Source organism: Manis javanica, chromosome 1 (assembly GCF_040802235.1).
Source record: "Manis javanica isolate MJ-LG chromosome 1, MJ_LKY, whole genome shotgun sequence".
In the NCBI taxonomy this organism is placed as follows: domain Eukaryota; kingdom Metazoa; phylum Chordata; class Mammalia; order Pholidota; family Manidae; genus Manis; species Manis javanica.
The window spans coordinates 190,160,463-190,184,065 of NC_133156.1; the positions used below are offsets into that span (position 1 = coordinate 190,160,463).

Consider the following 23,603-nt stretch of genomic DNA (forward strand, 5'->3'; position numbering starts at 1 on the left):
GTAAAAGAAGATAGAAATTGACCACTAGAGATCACATTGAACAACAAAAAAAGAGAGGTAGGGGTGGCAGAATAAAGAGTAGGTGGTGTTTTCTTTTTAAGAAAATCTGTAGTTGAGTTAAAAGAAGAAGAAAATAAACTGCCTAGAGCTAAAACATACCTGCAATCTTGCAGCACTCTCATTCTCCCCAGTGTATAACAAGATTCACACAGATCTATCTTATTTTAAGATGGAGTACGATAGTAACATTTCAACTTCCTGGCAGAGATCAAGGTCCAAAAGATGTCACTTTTCTCACATATTTCAGTTCATAAATATTTAATTTATGGATACAACTACTGAGTTTAATAATGTGATTTTCAATCCCATAGTGGATCATAACAGGGAAGGGAGGGGCTACTTCACGCAGAAAAGTAGACGAGTAGTTCCCTCTCCCTGTATATTCGATCCCTCCCTCTTAATTAGTAAGTCTTAGTGGCTTATTAGTATGATTAAGTTGCTCCCAAATTTTAAAAAGTCTCTCAAACCATCTAGTTTGACCAGACTCTCTTAATTTTTATAAAAAAAAATCTTAAAAATATAGTCTGCAATTTCTTATCTACTATTTATTCTTCAACTCACTGCAATCTTTTATCCCCACCTTTATCAATTTCTATTATTCAAGTTGCTCTCACTGTATATTCTAACTGGAAAATATACTAGATACCTTTGAGCTCTTATCATACTCGATTTCTGTATGAACAAACAAAATGAACCATTATATCCTTGAAATTCCTTCTGCCTCTTCTAGGACAATAATATTTCCTGGTTCTCTTTCTATCTCTTTGACAGTCTATCTCTGTCTTGGTCTTCCTTAATGGTACTATTCTTCCATATGCCTCTTGAACATTATTATTCCCTAGAACTCCATCAGAGGCTCTTTTTTTTTCTCTCTAAACCTACTTTTCCTGGAAGAATTTTTGTCCACTTTCTTGGCTTCAACCAACACATAAATGCAGATAATTCTCCATATATAGTGAGTACTAGATTTAAGTTTTCAACTGCCTAGTGAACATTCCACCCTGGTGAACCTAGACATTCCCCTCACACTTACCACATAAAAAATGAAATTAAATACCTATTCATCTATGTCATGTTCATCTTTTATCTCTAAAATACAGCAGTGTTTAGCATAGCTAGTACTTAATGTATGTTGTAATGAATGAAAGAATGGACTGAATAGAGTCTTAATTCTTGTTTATATAAGCAGACAGATATAATCTTAGTTGGTGGCTTTAAATAACAAATTATTATTTCTTACAGTTCTGTGGATTGACTGGACTCAAGATGGTAGCTGGGCTGACATCATTTGAAAGCTTGAACTGAACTGTACGCGCAAAACGGCTTCTTCACTTGTGTGTTTGGTGTGTTAGCTGAGAAGGCCGAAACAACTGGGAGCTGGACAGGCATCTTTCTCTCTCTGGGTGGCCTGTCCACACAGCTAGTTTGGAATTCTTCTCAGCATGGCAATCAGGGTATCTGGACTTTTTACATGGCATCTGGCTTCCCCCTGAGCATGCATTATTAAGAGGCCCAGGTAGAAGCTACAAGGGGCTTTAGAAGTTACAAAGTGTCACTTCCACAACAATTTCTATTGGTTAAAAATGGTCGTAAGGCCAGCCTAGACGTAAGAGAGGAGACTACAAAAGGGCATTATATTGGAAGGCATGGTTCAGTAGTGGGTGATCTCTGTATATTAGCTACCTTATAGTAGATCAATAAATCAGAAAGTTTTCTACTAAATCATTCAGTTTCTTATTAATTTACCATATGTACTATAATTTTTACATGTTACCTTTCAGTATTTTACTTATGCATATATGTTAAAGACAAAAACCTTAAATTGTACAATTTAATGAATTTTGACAAATGTATATACCCATGTGATCCAGATGATTTGTATCATCTTCACTGGTTTTCTCATGCCTCTTTTCAATCAATCCTCAAACTCACAGGCTATCTTTATCACACAGGATTAATTTTCCCTCTTCCAGAACATCATGTAAATGGACTCACGGTATACACTTTTGGGTCAGTCCTCTTTCATTCAGCATAATATTTTGAAATACATCCATGTTTCAAATATATTAATTGTTCATTTCTATTGCTGAATAGTACTCCATTCATGATACACTATAGTTTCTTTAGTCATTCTCCTGTTGATGTATACTTGAGCTATTTCCAGTCTGGGGCTATGAATAAAAACTCTGAGAATTTTTGTACAAATCTTTTTGTGGACATATTTTTTCATTTCTTTTGGATAAGTATCAAGGAGTTGAATTGCTGGGTCAGATGGTAGGTGTATGGTTAGTGTAACAAGAAACTCTCCAAAGCAATTCTATCTTTACAAGCTCCACCAACAATGGATTTGGGTTCCATTTGGTCCACACCTTTGTAAACATTTGGTACTGCCAGTCTTTTAATCATTACTGAGTGTGAAGTCATATCTCATTTGATTTTAATTTGTTTATATCCCTGATGACAAGTGGTGCTGAGAACATTTTCTTACGCTTATTGGCCAGTGCTGTACCTTTTTTTGGGAACCATACCACACGTTCAAATCCTTGCCCATTTTTTAAAAACAGGGGTAGTCTTTTTACTATTGAGTTGTAGTACATTTAAAAAAATCAATTCTTGTTATAAGACTTTGTCATATATTTGTTTTGTAAATATTTGCTTCTAGTCTGATTTGCCCATGTTTTCTTAATGGTCTACTTGGATCAACTTAAATTTTCAATTTTCATGAAGCCTAACTTAACAAAGTATTCTTTCATGATTATAATTTTTGGTTTCTTATGTTCCTATGTATTAACCCTTAGCCTACTATCAGGACATGAACATACTGCCATTTTTTTCGAAAGCTTTACAGTTTTGGCTTTTAGATTTATGTCTCTAAATCTAAAAGCCAAAACTATAAATGCAGGAATTGAGGCTAATTTATTCCACATGGAAATCTGTATCATTTGTTGAAAAGAATTTCCTTTCTTCACTGAATTACGCTGTACCTTTGTTGAAAATTAATTGACCAAATAAGTTTGGGTCTACTTCAGGACTTCCTATTTTGTTCTACTGATCAACTTATCTGTCCAAGTCAATTTCAGGATTTCTTGATTCTTATAGCTTTATAATAAAGTAAATCTTCATGTCAAGTAGCATTAGTATTACAAGTCTCTTCTTTCTCAAGATGTTTTGGTATTCAGGTCCTCTGCACTTTTTAAAAAAAATTTTGGTATCATTAATATACAATTACATGAGCAACATAGTGATTACTAGATTCCCCCCCATTATCTAGTCCCCACCACATAGCCCATAATGGTCACTGTCCATCAGCATAGTAAGATGCTATAGAATCACTTGTCTTCTCTGTGCTATACTGCCTTCCCCATGCCCTGCCCCCACCGCTACATTATGTGTGCTAATCATAATGCCCCTTATTCCCCTTTCCCCTCCCTTCCCACCCATGCCCCTCAGTCCCTTTCCCGTTGGCAACAGTTCATCCATTCTTGGGTTCTGTGAGTCTGCTGCTGTTTTGTTCCTTCAGTTTCTGCTTTGTTCTTATACGCCACATATGAGTGAAATCATTTGGTACTTCTCTTTCTCCACCTGGCTTACTTCACTGAGCATAATACCCTCTACTTCCATCTATGTTGTTGCAAATGGTAGGATTTGTTTTCTTCTTATGACTGAATAATACTCCATTGTGTATACATACTACATCTTCTTTATCCATTCATCTACTGATGGACACTTAGGTTGCTTCCATTTCTTGGCTATTGTAAATAGTGCTGTGATAAACATAGGGGTGCATACGTCTTTTTTAAACTGGGCTCCTGCATTCCTAGGGTAAATTCTTAGGAGTAGAATTCCTGGAACAAATGGTATTTCTATTGTGAGTTTTTTGAGGAACCTCCAGACTGCTTTCCACAATGGTTGAACTAGTTTTTATTCCTACCAGCAGTGTGGGAGGGTTCCCCTTTCTCCGCATCCTCGCCAGCATTTGTTGTTCCTACTCTTTTCTGTGTTGGCCATTCTAACTGGCATGAGGTGATAACTCGTTGTGGTTTTAATTTGCATTTCACTGATAATTAGCGATGTGGAGCATCTTTTCATGTGTCTGTTGGCCATCTGAATTTCTTCTTTGGAAAATTGTCTGTTCATATCCTCTACCCATTTTTTATTCGGTTATTTGCTTTCTGGGTGTTAAGGCATATGAGTTCTTTATATATTTTGAATGTTAACCCCTTGTCAGATCTATCATTTACAAACATATCCTCTCATACTGTAGGATGCCTTTTGTTCTGATCATAGTATCCTTTGCTGTAAAGAAGCTTTTTAGCATGGTGTAGTCCCATTTGTTCATTTTTTATTTTGTTTCCCTTGCCAGAGGAGATGCATTCAGGAAAAAGTTGCTCGTGTTTATATTTAACAGATTTTTGCCTATGTTTTCTTCTAAGAGTTTTATCGTTTCAGGACTTATATTCGGGTCTTTGATCCATTTTGAGTTTAATTTTGTGTATGGGGTTGGACAATAATCCAGTTTTATTCTCTTACATCTAGCTGTCCAGTTTTGCTAACACCAGCTGTTGAAGAGGCTGTCATTTCCCCATTAAATATCCATGGCTCCTTTATCGCATATTAGTTGACCATATATGGTTGGTTATATCTGGGCTCTCTACTCTGTTCCATTGGTCTATGGGTCTCTTCTTGTGCCAATACCAAATTGTCTTGATTACTGCAGCTTTGTTGTAGAGCTTGAAGTTGGGAAGCGAGACCTCCCCTGCTTTATTCTTCCTTCTCTGGATTGTTTTGGCTATTAGGGATCTTTTGTGGTTCCATATGAATTTTAGAATTATTTGCTCTAGATCACTGAAGAATGCTGTTGGTATTCTGATAGGGATTGCACTGAATCTGTATATTGCTTTAGAAAGGATGGCCATTTTGACAATATTAAGTATTCCTATCCATGCACATGGGATGAATTTCCATTTATTAGTGTCCTCTTTAATTTCTCTTAAGAGTGTCCCATAGTTTTCAGGGTATAGGTCTTTCACTTCCTTGGTTAGGTTTATTCCTAGGTATTTTATTCTTTTTGATGCAATTGTGAATGAAATAGTTTTCATGATTTCTCTTTCTGCTAGTTCATCATTAGTGTATAGGAATGCAACAGATTTCTGTGTTTTAATTTTATATCCCACAACTTTGCTGAATTCAGATATTAGATCTAGTAGTTTTGGAGTGGATTCTTTAGGGTTTTTTATGTCCAATATCATGTCATCTGCAAACAGGGACAGTTTAACTTCTTCCTTGCCAATCTGGATGCCTTCTATTTCCTTGTTTTGTCTGATTGCCATGGCTAGGACCTCCAGAACTATGTTGAATAAAAGTGGGGAGAGTGGGCATCCTTGTCTTGTTCCCAATCTTAAAGGAAAAGCTTTCAGCTTCTTGGTGTTAAGTATAGTGTTGGCTGTGGGCTTGTCATATATGGCCTTTATTATGTTGAGGTACTTGCCCTTTATACCCATTTTGTTGAGAGTTTGAGAGTTTTTATCATGAATGCATGTTGAATTTTGTCAAATGCTTTTTCAGCATCTATGGAGATGATCATGTGGTTTTTATCCTTCTTTTTGAGAATGTGGTGGATGATGTTGATGGATTTTCAAATGTTGTACCATCCTTGCATCCCTGGGATGAATCCCACTTGATAAAAATGGATGATCTTTTTGAAGTATTTTTGAATTTGGTTTGCTAATATTTTGTTGAGTATTTTTGCATCTATGTTCATCAGGGATATTGCTCTGTAATTTTCTTTTTTGTGTTGTCTTTGCGTGGTTTTGGTATTAGAGTGATGTTGGCTTCGTAGAAAGAGTTTGGAAGTATTCCCTTCTGTTCTACTTTTGGAAAACTTTAAAGAGGATGGGTGTTAGGTCTTCACTAAATTTTTGATAAAATTCTGCAGTGAAACCATCTGGTCCAAGAGTTTTGTTCTCAGGTAGTTTTTTGATTACCAATTCAATTTCCTTGCTGGTAATTGGTCTATTCAGACATTCTGTTTCTTCCTGGGTCCACTTTGGAAACTTGTATTTTTCTAGAAAGTTGCCCATTTCTTCTTGGTTATCCAGTTTGTTAGCAAATAATTTTTCATAGTATTCTCTCATAATTTTTTGTATTTCTGTGGTGTCTGTAGTGATTTTTCCTTTCTCATTTCTGATTGTTTATGTGTGTAGATTCTCTTTTATTCTTGATCAGTCTGGAAAGGGGTTTATCTATTTTGTTTATTTTCTTGAAGAACCAGCTCCTGCTTTCACTGATCCTTTCTATTGTTTTATTCTTCTTGATTTTATTTATTTCTGCTCTAATCTTTATCATGTCGCTCCTTCTACTGACTTTGGGCCTCATTTCTTCGTCCTTTTACAGTTTTGTTAATTGTGAGTTTAGACTGTTCATTAGGGATTGTTCTTTCCTGAGAAAGGCCTGTATTGCAGTATACTTCCCTCATAGCACAGCCTTCGCTGGATCCCACAGATTTTTGCAGTGTTAAATTATTGTTGTCATTTGTCTCCATATATTGCTTGATCTCTGTTTTTATTTGGTCATTGATCCATTGATTATTTAGGAGCATGTTATTAAGCCTCCATGTGTGTGGGGGCTTTTTTGTTTCCTTTGTGTAATTTCTAGTTTCATACTTTTGTTATCTGAGAAGCTGGTTGGTACAATTTCAATCTTTTTGAATTTACTGAGGTTCTTTTTGTGGCATAGTATATGATCTATTCTGGAAAATGTTCCACGTGCACTTGAGAAGAATGTGTATCCTGTTGCTTTTGGATGGAGTGTTCTGCAGATGTCTGTTAGGTCTATCTGTTCTAATATATTGTTCAGTGCCTCTGTCTCTTTACTTATTTTCTGTCTAGTTGACCTGTCCTTTAGAGTGAGTGGTGTGTGAAATCTCCTAAAATGAATGCATCACATTCTATTTCCCCCTTTAATTCTGTAAGTATTTGTTTCACATATGCAGGTGATCCTGTGTTGGGTGCATAGATATTTATAATAGTTATATCCTGTTGTTGGACTGACCCCTAATCATTATGTAATGTCCTTCTTTGTCTCTTATTACTTTCTTTGTTTTGAAGTCTATTTTGTATGATACAAGTACTGAGGTCCTCTGCATTTTCTAATACATTTTAGAATGAGTTTCTCCATTTCCTTTTTTTTTAAATGTCTGCAAAGTTTATGATTGGCATTGAGTTCAAGCTATAGATTCATTTGGTGAGAAATGGCATCTTAACAATATTAAGTCTTCTATGAACACAGAATCTCCCTCCATTTATTAAGGCCTTCTTTAATTATCTTCAATAATGTATTACCATTTTCAGTGAAGAGTTTTTTTCTACTTTGTTGGTAAATTTATTTTAAAACAACCAACAAACAAATAACCCAATTAAAAAATGGGCAGAGGATATGAACAGACAATTCTCCAGAGAAGAAGTTCAGATGGCCAACAGGCACATGAAAAGATGCTCCACATCACTAATTACCAGGGAAATGCAAATTAAAACCTCAGTGAGATATCACCTCACACCAGTTAGGATGCCCCACATAGAAAAGAATAGGAACAACAAATGTTGGCAAGGATGTGAAGAAAGGGGAACCCTCCTACACTGCTGGTGGGAATGTAAATTAGTTCAACCATTGTGGAATGCAATCTGGAGGTTCCTCAAAAAACTCAAAATAGAAATACCATTTGATCCAGGAATTCCACTCCTAGGAATTTTTCCTAAGAATGCAGGAGCCCAGTTTAAAAAAGACATATGCACCCCTATGTTTATCACAGCACTATTTACAACAGCCAAGAAATGGAAGCAAGCAGCCTAAGTGTCCATCAGTAGATGAATGGATAAAGATATAGTATATATACAAAATGGAATATTATTCTGCCATAAGACGAAAACAAATCCTACCATTTGCAACAACATGGACGGAAGTAAAGGGTATTATGCTCAGTGAAATAAGGCAGGTGGAGAAAGACAAGTACCAAGTGATTTCCCTCATTTGTGGAATATAACAACAAAGCAAAACTGAAGGAATGAAATAGCAGCAGACTCATAGAGTCCAAGAAGGGCCTAGTGGTTACCAAAGGGAGGGGTGGGGGAGGTCAGGTGGGGAGGGAGGGAGAAGGGGATTGAGGGGTATTATGATTGGCACACATGGTGTGGGGGAGATCATGGGGAAGACAATGTAGCACAGAGAAGACAAGTAGTGACTCTGTAGCATCTTACTATACTGATGGACAGTGACTGTACTGGGGTATGGGGGGGACTCGATATTATGGGTGAATGTAGTAACCACATTGTTTTTCATGTGAAACCTTCATAAGAGTCTGTATCAATAGTATCTTAATTTAAAAAATTATAGTAAAAACTTTATTTCTAAGTATCTACATTATTATTTTGTTAATTTCATTTCCCAAATTTTGTTGTTCATATATAAAGGAACAGATTTATCCATATTGGTTTTGATTTCTGTGACCCTGCTAGGATCTCCAGGATAATGATGAATAAAATAGTAAGTGCAAACAACCTTGCCATGCTTGCAGTTTTAGAAGAAAAGTGTTAAGTATGATTTTAGCTGTACTTTTCATTAATGCTCTTTATCAAAATGAGGAAATTCCTTTATATTAAAACTCTGCTGCTTCTTCCACCGCTACCAGTGCTGCTTGTGTGCTCGTTCAGTGCGGACGACTTCATTGAAGCAGCAGCTGAGGTGACTCACGCACCTACCGTGGCCGACAAAAGTCAAGGAAGCAGTCAAGACTGAGAACAAGGATCATATTAATGTGAAGGTGGAAGGTCAGGATGGTTCTGTTATGCAGTTTAAGATTAACAGTCATACAGCACTTTGTACAACTAATGAAAGCCTATTGTGAATGACAGGGTTTGTCAATGAGGCAGATCAGACTCCTATTTGATGGGCAGCCAATCAGTGAAACAGATACACCTGCACAGTTGGAAATGGAGGATGAAAATACAATTGATGTGTTCCAGCCACACACAGGAAGTGTCTACTAAAAAGGGAACCTGCTACTTTACTTCAGAACTCTGTTCCAACAGACCAAGAAGACATTTACTATTAGAAAACTACAATTTGGTTCCTCCACATCCTGACTACTACAATATAGTTTTCTCTATTCTTTATTTTCCCTTTCCCCATTCCTTTATTGTATACAAAGTAACTGTGTATGTGCACAAGCATACTGCATTTTTTAAAATTAGATGTCCAATAGTATGTTTGATTGACATGAAATGGAGATGGGATGGGGAAAAATACTGGCTCTGTGAAAATACCCCTTTTCTCTATTAGGGCATGCTCATCCAGCTCTTGTCTTTATATTCCAGTAGGTTATTTTGCTCTCACTGTTTAACAACAACAACAAAAAGAACAACATAAAAAATTTTGCATATCTTGCTCAATCGGAGAATTTTAATGTTTTTCATTTATCATTGTAAAACCAAGGACAGTTTTATAACTTTTTTGTACATAGCTGTTACATGTAGGGCAATCTGTCTTTAAGTAGGGATAAATTACTCTAAAAGAAATGAATCCTAGATAGTTTTCCCTTCAAGTGTCTTGTTGTTTAAATAAACTTCTTGGTTAAAATGGAAAAGAAAAGCAAGTTTCTCTTGCTGAGAACCTTGGTAGTGAATTTTGTCAAACACTCCTTTCAATATCTATTGAGATGATTATATATATTTTCTACTTTATTCTGTTACTATGGTTAAACCAACACATTCCTAGGACAAATTCTCAGAGAATGCATATTGATACTTAGAATATTCATTGTTTCTTGGCTTCTCCCCTAAGAAATAGAAAGCTTCTAGCTTCAGAGCTCTTACTTCCATCCCAGACTTGCCAGATGGGCTCTAATATCACCAGAATTCTTCTGAAGTCTTGGGGTGGTGGGGGAATAGAGAATGTTGCCTTAGTACAAATGAAACAGCAATAGGGTTTAAGAGTGACATAGAAAGTAGGCTGAATTTGTAGTCTATGTTTTCTGCTGCTTCTACTGTTCTCTGACTTAGCACATTTGAGTTCAAAGCACTGGGAAGCAATATTCTGGCTTTCTTTAGTCTTTCATCCTAGGGTCTCAAATTTTTTAAAAAGGAGGTAGCAATGGTGCCTGATCAACTTTTTAGTTCAAGGGATCGAAAATGTCCCACGTCTCTGATTCTACCCTGTTTTCCAACCTTAATTCCTAAACACTAGATACAGTATTCCAAAAATTTACATCCTTTACATCCTTAGAACCTTACCCCCCACCCCTATTTTGAGAGAAATCTTCTGCATCGTGGATGATTTGTTGCCCTTGTCTAGCTTGGATTAATACTTATTCCATAGGCACACACCTGATCATCTACATTTGCCCTCTTACAGCACTAAACTATGTTTTCTACCTTTATCTTGCATCTACCTACCACTTCAGCATTTTATTAAAAATAATAGTAATAATAATAATAATAATAAGGGAGAAATGTGGGATTCACATATAAATCAAGTATAAATATCAAACAAATATTCATATTTGACCTGATTGTTTATAGTTCATAATGCGTGATCAAAACCGAAAGTTTCTGTGATGACTGCCCTTGCACTGTTCACCATGTAAGAACTTATTCACTATGTAAGAATTTGTTCACCATGTAAGAACTTGCTCGTTATGCTTCAGAAGATTGGAGACTGTTGAGAATTAGGCTTGGGGTTGATTAATGATTGTGCATTGAGTCCCCTATACAGAATTTTATTGTTGTTAACAACCATTTGATCAATAAATATGAGAGATGCCCTCTCAAAAAAAAATTTTTTTTTCATCCTTTACACAGACTTCCAAAACAGGTGGCCATTTTTTATTTTATTATTTTATAGAGTCCACAGCAACCCTATGATTTTGTTCATGAGTGCCCTAGGTCATGCAGGGCAAAGGGCTGGGTAAAGACCAGAAGTAAATTAATGGATGTTTTCTGACCAGAGCCTCATGTTTATTTTAAGGACTTTTATCAAAGGAGGGAGACTTATTTATCCCTATCCATAGCCATAGCAAGTAGGACATTTAATCTCAGAGGGCTGAGGCATACTATAATCAACTTTAGCTCCTCAAATATGAACTGTCTCATCTACTCCCATCTATGCTGTAAGACTATGTTCTCTGAAAATAGCCAACATATCACTCTCTCATCCTCCTCCCAAATTAACTTTACCAACTATAAGAAAAGGATTAACAAACAGCAGGAACATTGCTTATGGTAAAAATGAATCCTGGTTTATAAATTGCATCTGGATGGGAGGACTCTGAATGGACTATATATCTGATGGAAGGCCATAGCTTTGAGCTTCTCTGACTGTGGACTCTTGGAATTAGGCATGTCTCTTAAAAGGGCCCTTTTAATTATACCTACCAACTTGCTACAAAAGATATTAGCTCTTGTGCAGCATGGAGATTCTAAGTTAAGCTAATCCCTGCTTCTAACTATGTGGAACTTGTCTCTGAGTACCCAAGTTGTCACCTGGTAGTACAGGTTATAGAATAGTACCTGGGTTGCTGTGAGGACTCTAGTCAAAGAGGAGTGCTCTGCTGACATGCTGTGCTTCCTGTATAGTATCTTGTGAATTTAATGCTAAATCTGGCCTTCATGTCAGGTGGATATGAATATCTGATTGAGCCTAAGTAGACACCTTGGTAATCTTTGCAACAACTGGAAGTATACAGGAACTTTTCAGTTGTCTCATAATGTCTGAGTTTCTCCAGTAGTGACTGGCTATAAAATGCTTCAGTTGAACCTGATCTTCTGAGCTGTATTCATCAGGACATTTTCATTTTTGCAGGAATCTTTTTTTTTAATCTTGTTGGTGTGTATTCAGAAATTCAACAAGAATCCCAAAGATGGTCGTACTACCAAATACTGAGGTTGCTATATAGATGGAGGCACTCATTGTTTTGAAATCATATATACTTTCTAATTCTGGATGTAGTAAACTTGTAATTAAAAGGCTTTGTTTCCTCAACTCTAAAGCCTATCACTCCCACAACATACCAGTGATTTTTCAAAAGGCAATTCAAAATTCCCTTGCCTATTCTCTGGTACTGCACCTCTGTAGAATGCATCTATACATTTAACATCAATAAAAGGCCCCTGCCTAAGAGCTAGTCCCAAAATATGTTTCCAGTTAGCACTGAATTTTGCCTCAGATAGAACAGGGTAGCGATTTGTGATAAGTCCAAGTACAGATACTATAGATTTGTATATAGATACAATAGATACTATTAATTTGTAAAACATATAGCAAAGACTATACTTTCAAAATAAATTATTATAAATTTATTTTTAAAATAAAGAGAAGATAGAGTAACACTGACTCATCTCACATGAAGTGAGTGAATATATTGTTTTATTTTTAAAGTTAATAGAGAAATATAGGTTCACTTTCATTTATCATCTGGCTTATTTATTTTATAGGATACTATTTTAAAATGAAAGAGGATGAATAACTTCCTATTAAATGTGACAGCAAATTGTCAACAAATATTTATTGACTGATTAATACAAAGAGGTTCTAACCACTTACCATCTTAGTAGTTTGAATGGAAGCTGCTAAATATAAGGATACATAAAACATACACAAATTCAAAAAAGATATATTTTATCAATTACTACTGATTTAACAGCAATTTTCCATAAGAAATCACTGACTAAATGAAGAGCCTCTAGGTGTCTATCTGAGGTGTAACAAAATAACTAACAGTCTGGTCCTTCAAGAAGTTTGCAACTTAGTTGGAGAAATAATATACCCATACATAATGCAATTGCATTTTATGTATTTATATTATAATATAAAGATATAACTAACAGAGGCAAAATGCAAAATAATGAATCTTTTCTCCATAAACATTCTGTCCATAATTTCAAAGCAGCAAGGAAGAGTGAATGCAAGCTGTGTTTAAGTTACTGCCATTTTAGCTGGTAAATAAAAATACCCATCATACTTTATTTGTACCATGTTTATAAAACATTCACTTAATTACTCTTAAGCTATTATTTTAACATTACCATTAATTAATCTTAAATATTTTTTTATATTATCTTAAAACTACTTTACTCGAACATTTTCGAGTGGTGGTGTTGGTGCTTAAAAAAAAAAATCCTATAAGCCAGTACCTTGGGTATAGAATTTATATGTGCTAAAAAATGCAACTAAGGAAGCCAAATAACTGCCATAACATGTGTGCTATTAATATAGTAACTGTACTTTGCAAATATAATAGAAAACACTGAGGAAAAAATGTAACATCAAAGCAAAAACAGGTTACCATGATTGTGGATTTATCTACTTAGAACATGCATCTAATCACTTACTGTCCTACCTCTGTTCCTGCCACACACACTTTTTACATTTATTATTGGTCTTGAATTATTTAATATTTGAATTATGTGTCCCCTCCAGATCACATTTCTCCCATAAAACAGGACCACCCTACCCTGTAAAAGGTAGTATAGGATTAAAGGTTCAATGAATGGAACAAGATAATAAGCCAAAGTGATCGATATGGGCTATAATAGGAGAGGGAAGCCCCATTCATTGATTTGTGGCTTTTCAGTTAACATATATTAAATTCCCAATATGTTTCAGACAATGTGCTAGAGGCTAGGGATTAAAAAAAAAATGATTAGAATATATTCTCTACCTTGAAAGAATTTCATAAATAGGGAAAATAAATATATAAATAAATAATAACACAAAGTTTAGCATTCCAAAGAAACCTTGGATTCTCACAGTTGCATTAAAACAACTTTTTCAATTAGGGTCAGAGAATTTTAGTCTATCTAAAAAGGAAGTTACTCCTGCAGGAATTTTAGGGAATAAGGTATATGTGGACATTTAAGCAATAAGGGTTACTATGCCTGAGTCATGTTTTGTGTTCCCCCATAATTCATATATTTCAATCCTAATTCTCAGTGTGAAGGCATTAGGAGGTGGAGGCCTTTGAGAGGGGATTACATCATTAGGGCTAATGTGATTAAATACCCTTATAAAAGAGACCCACAAGAGATCCCTTGCCCCTTTCCACCATGTGAAGAATACAAAGAGAAGTCTTGGACCCAGAAGAGGGACTTCACCCAACTCTGCTGGCACCCTGATCTCAGACTTCAAGCCTTCAGCACTGTGAGAAATAAATTTATGTTGTTTATAAGCTACCCAGTGATGGTATTTTGGTATCGCAGTCCCAAAAGATAAGGGTTTAGCTATAAAACCTAATTATCATTGAACGCTTTCGCTAAATCTGCATTTTGCTAAAAAAAGTCCTTTGTTTATCTTTCAATGCCAGCATAGAACTAGTAACAAACATATCGTTATCACCTTTTTCCCCATCGCTGTGATTAAAACAATACAACATTGCTCAAAACAGCTGTGAAAATGTGTATTTTTTTACTCCTACTTATGGTATTAGTACTTAGTTGAGCTTTAGTTTTAACTAAAAACAATCTACAAAGAACAAACCTTTTTCTCTAACTAAAAGATCTAATTATATCCCACTGGAGTTAGAAAAACTTATGCTCTATAAAAAAGAAAATGCCTACATTTGTAAATTGTACAGTAGTATCATAAAGGATGGAGGGGTCAAGCTTAAGAGGGACTGGGCATGAAAGGCTTCTCAGAGTATGCGTCAAAAGAATTAAATTTTGAAGGTTATATAGAAAGTCATTGGCAGTGTTAGAGGAATGTCACCAACTTATCCTTGTTGAAGTACTCCAGCTAGCCAAATAAAACAAAGAACTCAAAGATAGGAAAGACATGACATTTTTGAAAGTATCATATAGTTGTTGCTGACCTTTTATAAACATAATGCAAATGTCAGCATTTATTATTGAAAAACAAAATGTTACTGAAATAAAAATAATAGCCAGGAGAGATCAGAGGGAGAGGTTCAAATAAAGAGAAGATAGAGTAATACTGACTCTCTCATCTTACATGAGGTGAGTGAACATATTCTGTTTTGTTTTTAAAGTTAGTAGAGAAATACAAGTTCACCTTCAATTATCCATCTGGCTTATTTATTTACAGGATACTATTTTACAATGAAAGAGGGTGTGTAATTTCCTATTAAATGTGACAGCAAATTGTAAATAAATATTTACTGACTGGTTAGTACAAAGAGGTTCTAACCACTTACCATCTTAGCAGTTTGAACAGAAGCTGCTAATTATAAGGATACATAAAATATACACAAATTCAAAACAAAGAATGTGCATATAGTTTATGTAAATAAATGAACATGAGCTAGAAGAATGTAGCAAATGTAACTTATTTCACCCTTAAGGCATATCTTTAGTTATAGAGGTTTCATCCATACATTGAAAGAAGAAGTATGGACATACTTAGGTTACTTTATACTATAATCAGTAGGTCCAGTAAAGTTTTATGCTTTCTTGATTAACCTTGGGCTTGATCTCAAACTGCTAAAATCTGTTACTGCCATCAGCACGTAAAGATTTCAGAGCTAAATGGTATATTATCTTAGAAATGCTTATGGAAGAAAAACACCTTTTTCCTGGGAAAAGAGAATGAGTTTTTCAACTCTGCCAAAGAAAGATGAACTTAATGCTAATAAACCAACCTGTAATTTTTGCTGCCTTTTCCTCTTGATTCACTCGGTTCTCATCATCTTCTTCATTGTCTTCTTCAAAGTCATCTAAATTGCCAATGTCAGCCTGCTTCATACTCATCAAACTAGCCAAACTTTGCATGTCTTCATCCCTATAGCAATGATTTAAAATATAATACACTTATAATAAGTTCACTAAATGACATTATTTGAAAAAGGATTGTGTCAAGAAAATAGTATTAATATATTACTTCTTTCTACATTAATAAATATTTTTCAACAATTGTATAAGATGATTGAAAAATATAAATACTCATTAAGTATTCAAATGGCACATTAAATTAGTAAAAAAAGCAAACAGGATTAAAAACTATCTAGTTAGGGGTTAGTTTAATTCTGTTCTGCAGATCTATGGCAGACTACAATTTTCTTCATGGGATTAAAGTGTGGTATCCTAATCATGAAATCAGGAAACAAAAACTTGTTTCATAAGACAGTAGGATAGCTTGAAAATAAGATGAGTTCTAGGCTTTAAAATATTCAAACAATCAAAAAGAGTTAGAATCAAAATTCTTAATCTGAAGTCTGTGAACCTTTTCAGTTTTGTAGGGTAGGAGGGAAAAGAAGTGGTAAACCCCTATAAATTATATTTAAATCTTGTTTAAATGTGCATTTTTCTCAAAGGGGCTATAACTTCCTAGGAGTTAAGTAACTACTGTAATGAAAAAGACACCTTGAAACAAAAAGTCTAGCCTTTTCAATAATTATAAGATAGAAAATTACCTGGATTGATTATAAGTTAAATACCATATATTTGATAAAATATTAAAATGTTTTTATCTTGAACTATTTTAAACTATTAATTTATAAGGTTTCCATTAATCATTTCACAGCCTTTTGACTAAGATCAAGTGTAGTATCTGTTCTTATCAGTTCAATATCTCATAATATCCTCTATCTGAGGACAACAAATTAAGTGGATTTTTAGAGCAGGGAGATGGAATAGGAGCTTGTGCCATCCACTCTACTCATCAATCTGGTATTGTAGTACCTCTGGGAATGGTGTACCTACTTTGGGGAGAAAAAGGTTTCCATTAAATATTCTAAAGGTCAAATAATTTAGGTTTTCTTGGTCTGTTATTTTCACCTTAAATTTTAAATAAACTACAGCAAAGGAAACATGCTTCTAACACATTAAATTTCAATCTGACATACTTTCCCCAAACTCAGAAAGATGAATTACCACTGTTTCTCATGCTCTTACCACAATAAAATTAAATAAAATACAGTTTCTTTTGTCAAGTAATGCTTGTTAATATTCATTTACCTTCTAAATTACGGTATGACTTTGCAGACTAAACTAGTTTTTGAAATTCTTTGCATTTTTTATCTCACATAACCTTAAAGTTAATAAAATCACTTCCTTTTTTAAAATAAATTTAGTGACACAAAGTCTGCATGAACAAAAGATTTTGTACTACCTTATATGAATGGCTTACAAATTGCTCACCTATCCAGGAGGGAAAATTTCAACATAGAACATTATTCTTAAAATGTTAATATGCTAATATTACCTCTTTAATTTCCTCATATTTTAAACTTTTGCCTTTGGGAAGAATTAGGAGGCAAAGAACGAGGAGGCAGAAAGGGAGTTCAGGGTGTTCTCAATTCTCCATTCAAATTGAGAAATTTGGTTTGACTAAATCTTCCATTCAGGAAGACTCCTGTGAATGGTGCTGACTCACTTACTGCTTCTGCCAGTGGAAAGAAGTCTACCTTTGAAGGATCTTCTCTGTGTTTTCTCTCTTCTTCCTGTGTTTCCTTTTCTTTCATTTTGGCTTGAACTTCAGGATAGGTCTTTATTTTTAATTTTACAGTTTTAAGTCTACAATTTAATGTCCTGAGATGAAAGACTAGTTTCTTCCACTCTGTGCTCTCTACCACACTCACTTAGAAGCCAACTATCTAGAGAAGAGGCTTACTTTCATCTACCAAGTCATCTGCTGCCCTGTAGAAGAGTACCAATCATCTCGTTTTGACTGATGCACAGAATCCAGTCTAATCAGTCAAGCAGACATGGCTAATTATAGTAATCAGATTCTTCTATGTAAAATATATTCAGAATTCTGTTTCAGATTGGACTGAAATGGTCATGGCTGCCTTCTTCCCTCACCTTTTAAGTCTAGGCATAGAATTTCCATTTCTCCTCCCTGATCACTCCAAGTAGGTACTAACCCTTTCACTACACCCAAAACGTGCACTTTGTCTGTAATGCAACAGCCAGGGCAAATGTTACCTTTTATATCTGTTCTAGGTATGTTCACCTCATTTTATCCAATTAGAATTTGACTAGAACTGGTTTTAAGAATTGTCTTTGTACAATGCTTATTTAGTGTTTAAAAAGTGATTTCTGAAAAGGATAATGATTATAGCAAACTGGCAATCTAACTGTACCTTGCCATACAATTTTTGGAAGGCAGAGCCAAACAACATGAATTAGTAAAATTTCTTTAGTTCTTTCATCCTTTTTACCCTAAACTTTTCATTTTGGGGGCCTATCATGTCTCAGCTGCATCAAACAGCTCTATAATTGAAATGTCTGTACTTCAGACTTAATGCTGAAATATAAAACAAACATGTATGACACCCTATAATACACAATTTAAGGTTTGAAACTTGTTGTAATGACTTTTATATTACTGTACATTCTTTAGAATCAACAGGGACCATAAATAAGGAGTTCACTAATTCAGTCTCTGAAACAAAGAATAGCAAGAATGATTGGTGTGTGGTAGGATGTTCTCACTGTTGGCAGCTGACTTGATGAAAGGAACTTACGTGGCTTTTCCTTCTCGAAGGAAAATGCAAGACAATGAAAACTGAAGAGTGGCAGATACAACTTTTTTAGACAATGGCTTAAATTTTAACTTGACATCAGTCTGAGTTGGCATAGGGCTTGCATACTGTTTCATGTTGATGTTGCTAGTAGCAAGCGCTTTCCTTCGACCAGAAGGGGATTCCTGGAAGGTAAAAAATAATTACGTAATTTGGAGTTGTTTACTTTACAGCCAAATAATTTTAAATATTATTTTAATAATATGATTAACAACCAAGACTTCATTCTCCAATGAGTTTCTATAACACAATATTGAAAAAATACTGTGATGAGGTTATATCACAACTTTTATGTTTATGTAAAGTAGATATAAAATTGGAGAGAGCTGGCCCAGGCAGAAATAAGAATAGACTAGAACAACCCTAAATGTATCAGGGAAGGAAAAGCAAGGAATGTAATTTAGGACAGAAAGTCTCCAGGTTTCCTATATAAAGAGGATCTAGCACAGTGCTAGGTATCACACATACTCAGCAACTGTTATGCATTCTTTGATTATATTTAATGTAACCTAATGGTATTTCTCCATTTAAATGCCTACAATTTTTTATAGAACTCCTAGTTCCAGTGGCATTCTGACTAATGTATCTGAATTCTATCCTGTTATTTGAGACTTAATTCTTCCCAGGACCTTTTCTGATCACTCCAGTTAGTAGTTCTCTCTCACTTCCCTAAGATCACATACATGAAGGAAGAAACAGTTGGCTTCTCTGATTGTATGCCTGTAGGAAACACTGCAGAACTGACCCCAGCAGATCACAAAATTCTTTTCCCCACAGCTATTGCCAATACATCAGAAATGGACACAAAATAAAGCATATTTGCTATCAAAGGTGTTTAACATTCCAATAGTAAGCTATCTTGTTTCAAAATTATACTTTATAGAGTAATAGACCAGGAGAACAATGAATAATGAATATAGCTTAGGAGAACAAGACAGCAAAATATTGATTGGCCATCAACTATGTATAAGACACAGTGTCAATTCTGGAAAGGTATGATGATGAATAAGACATAATCCCTGACTATGTGTTCTAATGACAAGGGGAAATCTTAAATGTAAGATAATTTGTAAATAATGTAAATGAGAGGTCATGAACCATCATTAATGTAAACCAGAAGTAATATACCAGCATCTCTTAGGGTTTACTGGTCTAGGAATTCAGACCTAAAATAAGGTCAAATTTCCAAGCTGTGTGACCTTGAGTAAATCAGTCAATTTGAGCCTCAGTAACCTTTCCCATATAATAAGGAGATTAAATAGAAATACATTCAAGCTCTACAATGGTTTTCTATAAAATTACTCAACTTTCTAACCAAAACATGAAAAACTATCATTAACCTCTGAATTATTATTCAATAAATCTTTATTTGTCCTATGATTGATGCACTTGCCTAAAATAAGGATAATTAAATCAAAACATTAAAACAGGCTTTTCAAAGAAATAGACATTTCTGCCAGTAGAACAAGTAAAAATGTATGGTAGCACCCCTAAAGAATACCTCTTTTAAAAATGTGATCTTATCTGTCAGATTATGCACAGCAATATTATACAGAACTATTAGTGCATGTAGATGCCTTATGAATGAATTTCAAAAATGTATCAAGCACTTGAGAAGGATTTAAGCCCTCAGAAAAAATACTTAAGAATATGCAAAAACCCTCGGCTGAATCAAGTTGAACAGATGTGACTATCCCAAACAATACAAGTTCTTTCCCTGGTCGCTACTGTCAGTCAAAGAATAAGATTAAGGTCCAAGGTTCTGACAATGTGCAAAATGAAAAAGTATGATCAGGTAGTATCAATTTATTACACTGATATGAACAATAATCTCTTATTATACCTTCAGAATAGCTAACAACTCCTACATATAATACAGGATTTAAAACCTGTTTTGAAAGCATGACATACAAACTGCCACATATTTATTTTCAGATTTTGTTAAATAAATTTGTTTCACTAAGTATGACACTGATCCCTTAATAGTAATTATTTATTTTTTGACTGAACAATCAAACTATAAAAATTTAGGTAACTTGGAAATGAGCACAATTTTGAAAGCCCATTTAAAGGATGATTCCTATAAAATCTATAGTTTTGAAGATTAACATTCAATTTCATTTTTTAGATAAAAATTAGTAGAAAAGGTTTCCCGCTGAACTGAGAGTTTTTAAGTGTTTGGTAAATCAGTGTCTCTGAAATAACAGGAAATAAAAACTACTAAATTCTTAACACAACTAACCACACCACTTAATTAAGTATTTATTTGCTCAACAACAGTGAAAAAGACTTTTGTAAGGTCTACAAGTGAGCAAAATAGAGTTCTTTGAGTCTACAAATATCCATTCCTAATATAACACAGGATCTCACTAGAGTCTGTGTCCTTTTTGGGAAAAGGGGTTTGAATGGCATTTCTAGTAATCAAATCATTCACCCAACTCAGACATTGTTTTCCTCTTCAAAATTGGTTATCTCATAGAAAATAAATTTTAAAAGAACAGTAATGTGAAAAATATGGGGATCCTTCATAGCTATAACTCTAGCTCCATAAGTCTTCACTTTCCATAACTAAGTCAAAATCTTTACACATCCAAGATTGCTATCATTGCTACCATCAGTTCTACAAAAAGGAATGAAATAACTGGTTGCATTGCTATATGAGCATGTCTATTGCATTCTGTAGTCCTTTCTCAAACTAGTAGGGGTCAGCCAGGCAGGGAGAGTTTTAAGAGAGAATTACTGTTTATTGTTGGCCAGAGTCCTAATGCTATTTTATGTCACATGTAGGTTGGATAAGAGAACAGAAATAAGAGAAAAAAACAGTAAAAGGAACTCTTAGAGAAAGTAAGTTAGATGACAATAGTCAGTTAAGAAGTGAGTATTTACATATGTATAAGACTGAGTTTCTGTCTCTGGACCTATGTTTATAAAACTGTATGTGAATCTGGCAGCATTTTGAGAATTACTTTACAATTCCTAAGCAAAAATTCTTAAACTTCAGTGTTTATTAAAAATAAAATTAAATAAAAGTAGGAAAGCTTTAGATAACTTAGATACTTGGATCCCATCCCAGGAGATCTAATAAAATTAGATTTGGGCTCAAAAATCTGCATTTCCAAAAATAGTAAGTACCTCCACTCCCTATTTCCATCCAATCCCTCCCATATGCATATAACTATTACCAGGTGATTCTAATCCAGTTAATTAAAAATCGTATTTTCAGAAATATTTTCTTTAAGGAAGTTCTGACATAAAATTATTTTTCTTAAGAAATCTGACTCTCATTTTTCATGACTATTCTCTGTTATAACAAAAGACTTACCCTATGTATTTTCATTTCCTTGAAATCCAGCCTATTATACTTGGAATCAGACAAACCTGGATTAGAATGTGACACCAATATTGATTCATTGGTTAACTTCTGGCATATTTTTTCATGTATTTGAGCCTCAGTTTCACACTCTCATATTGACAAATATTTTTTAAAGTTGGACAACATGAAGTGTTAATAAGATCAAGGGACAACAAAAACTCTCACACTGCAGTATAGTTTCAACTGACATAGCCATTTTGGAAAACAAGTTTTTTTTTTTATATTAACTTGCAAAGTTGAACACATGCATACATTACAAATCAACAATAATTCCTATCCCAGAAATATACCCTAGGGAAATTCATGCAACAACATATGAAAATACCTATTACAGTTTTAGTGTATAGTAGGTGATTAATAAACAGTATTTATTAATATTTGCAGCCCATTTAACCTGGTTTCTTATACTAATATTATGAATAGTACATCCAGGATCACCAATGTTGACATGAGGAAAATAAATAAATGCATAATTCAATTCAGGATGTTTGCATTAAAGTAATGTATTTACATCATGAAAATTCATGGATGGACCCACAACATTCTTACTAGATCTAAAATGAATTCTCCACCTCAATGTGCCCTGTTGCTATTCAGGTGGTAACAATACAAGCAATATATAAATAAGTGTTTTCTCTTTACAGCATAAAAGGGGAAAGATTTATAGTAAGTTTTCTAATATGGAATAAATTGATTATAAAATGAGAAAATTAATTCTCATGCAACTCAGAACTTCTTTATAAATATTTCAAACATTCTAGATTTTAACAAAAGAGTATGCAGCTAATCTTGCCACTTTCCCCCACCAAAACTAAAATGATATATAATATAATGGTTGGTGGGGAGAGATGGCAGAGTAGGAAGGCAAGGTGGAAACCTCCTCCCACACACACAGCAAGGAAGCAATACAGTAAATACAACTAAACCTGAAATCAACCTGGAGACTGCAAAACAGCCCACCTACACATGGTAAAGAAGAAAAGACCACAAGAGAAGTGTAAAATGGCAGAGCCACCATCAATCAGGACCACAGCCCTTCCTCCATCCCAGCCCACAAGCAGGAAGAAGAAGAATGCAGCAGAAGGGGTAAGTGCTCAGCCACTCTGCACATCTGGCCCTGGAGATCTGTTCTGGGAACATGAGTCCACACTGCACTGGGTTCTGGTGATTAGCCCAGCTAGACACTGGGCAGAGTTGGAGCCCCCTGGGAGACTAAGACTCCAGCCAGTTGTAGAGGACAGGCACGCTCAGCCAGTACAGCTGAGACCCCACACAGAGGCAGCAGTTTGAAAGATTTACCAACAGTGAGAAGGGTGCCACAGGGAAAAGTATTGTATAGAGCTCTCTTTGCAGGAGAAAAGGCAGGGGTTGACACTTCCCCCACTCTCCCTCAGCTTAACTGGTCAGACACTCATGGGAGCCCCAAATGCTCCATCTCCCTCACTGGGGGCTCAGCTCTAAGGCACTTCCCTGCACACCCACCCACCCATCCAGGCAAGCAGCGTCAGACTTTGCTGCCTGGTAGGCAGAATGAAGCTTTCCTAGCTTTTTCAACCCTCTCTCAGTTCAAAGCAGTAAGTGCCTGCAGGAGGTGGCTTGGAGAGCTCCTTCCTCCTTCAGGCATCCCAGCCAGGGGCTGCATGCCCT

General features: G+C 35.0%; 1 protein-coding gene, 1 non-coding gene and 1 pseudogene across 11 annotated transcripts in view; 2 read left to right on the top strand and 1 right to left on the bottom strand.

Annotated features, from left to right (window-relative positions):
- The window catches only part of EHBP1 (EH domain binding protein 1), a 433,785-nt gene that overhangs the window by 223,645 nt on the left and 186,537 nt on the right, over nt 1-23,603 (bottom strand). For all 10 annotated transcript variants that reach the window (XM_073212603.1, XM_073212598.1, XM_073212633.1 and 7 more), the window contains 2 exons: nt 18,527-18,708; nt 15,701-15,840 (listed from right to left, as the gene is read on the bottom strand). In XM_073212603.1, the coding sequence (XP_073068704.1) occupies nt 15,701-15,840; nt 18,527-18,708 (322 nt within the window). The remainder of the gene's footprint in view (nt 1-15,700; nt 15,841-18,526; nt 18,709-23,603) is intronic.
- LOC108405818 (small ubiquitin-related modifier 2 pseudogene) lies at nt 8,692-15,680 on the top strand (annotated as a pseudogene).
- On the top strand, nt 16,570-16,761 carry LOC118968049 (U2 spliceosomal RNA). Its single transcript, XR_005055429.1, has one exon. It is a non-coding gene; the product is annotated as a U2 spliceosomal RNA (small nuclear RNA).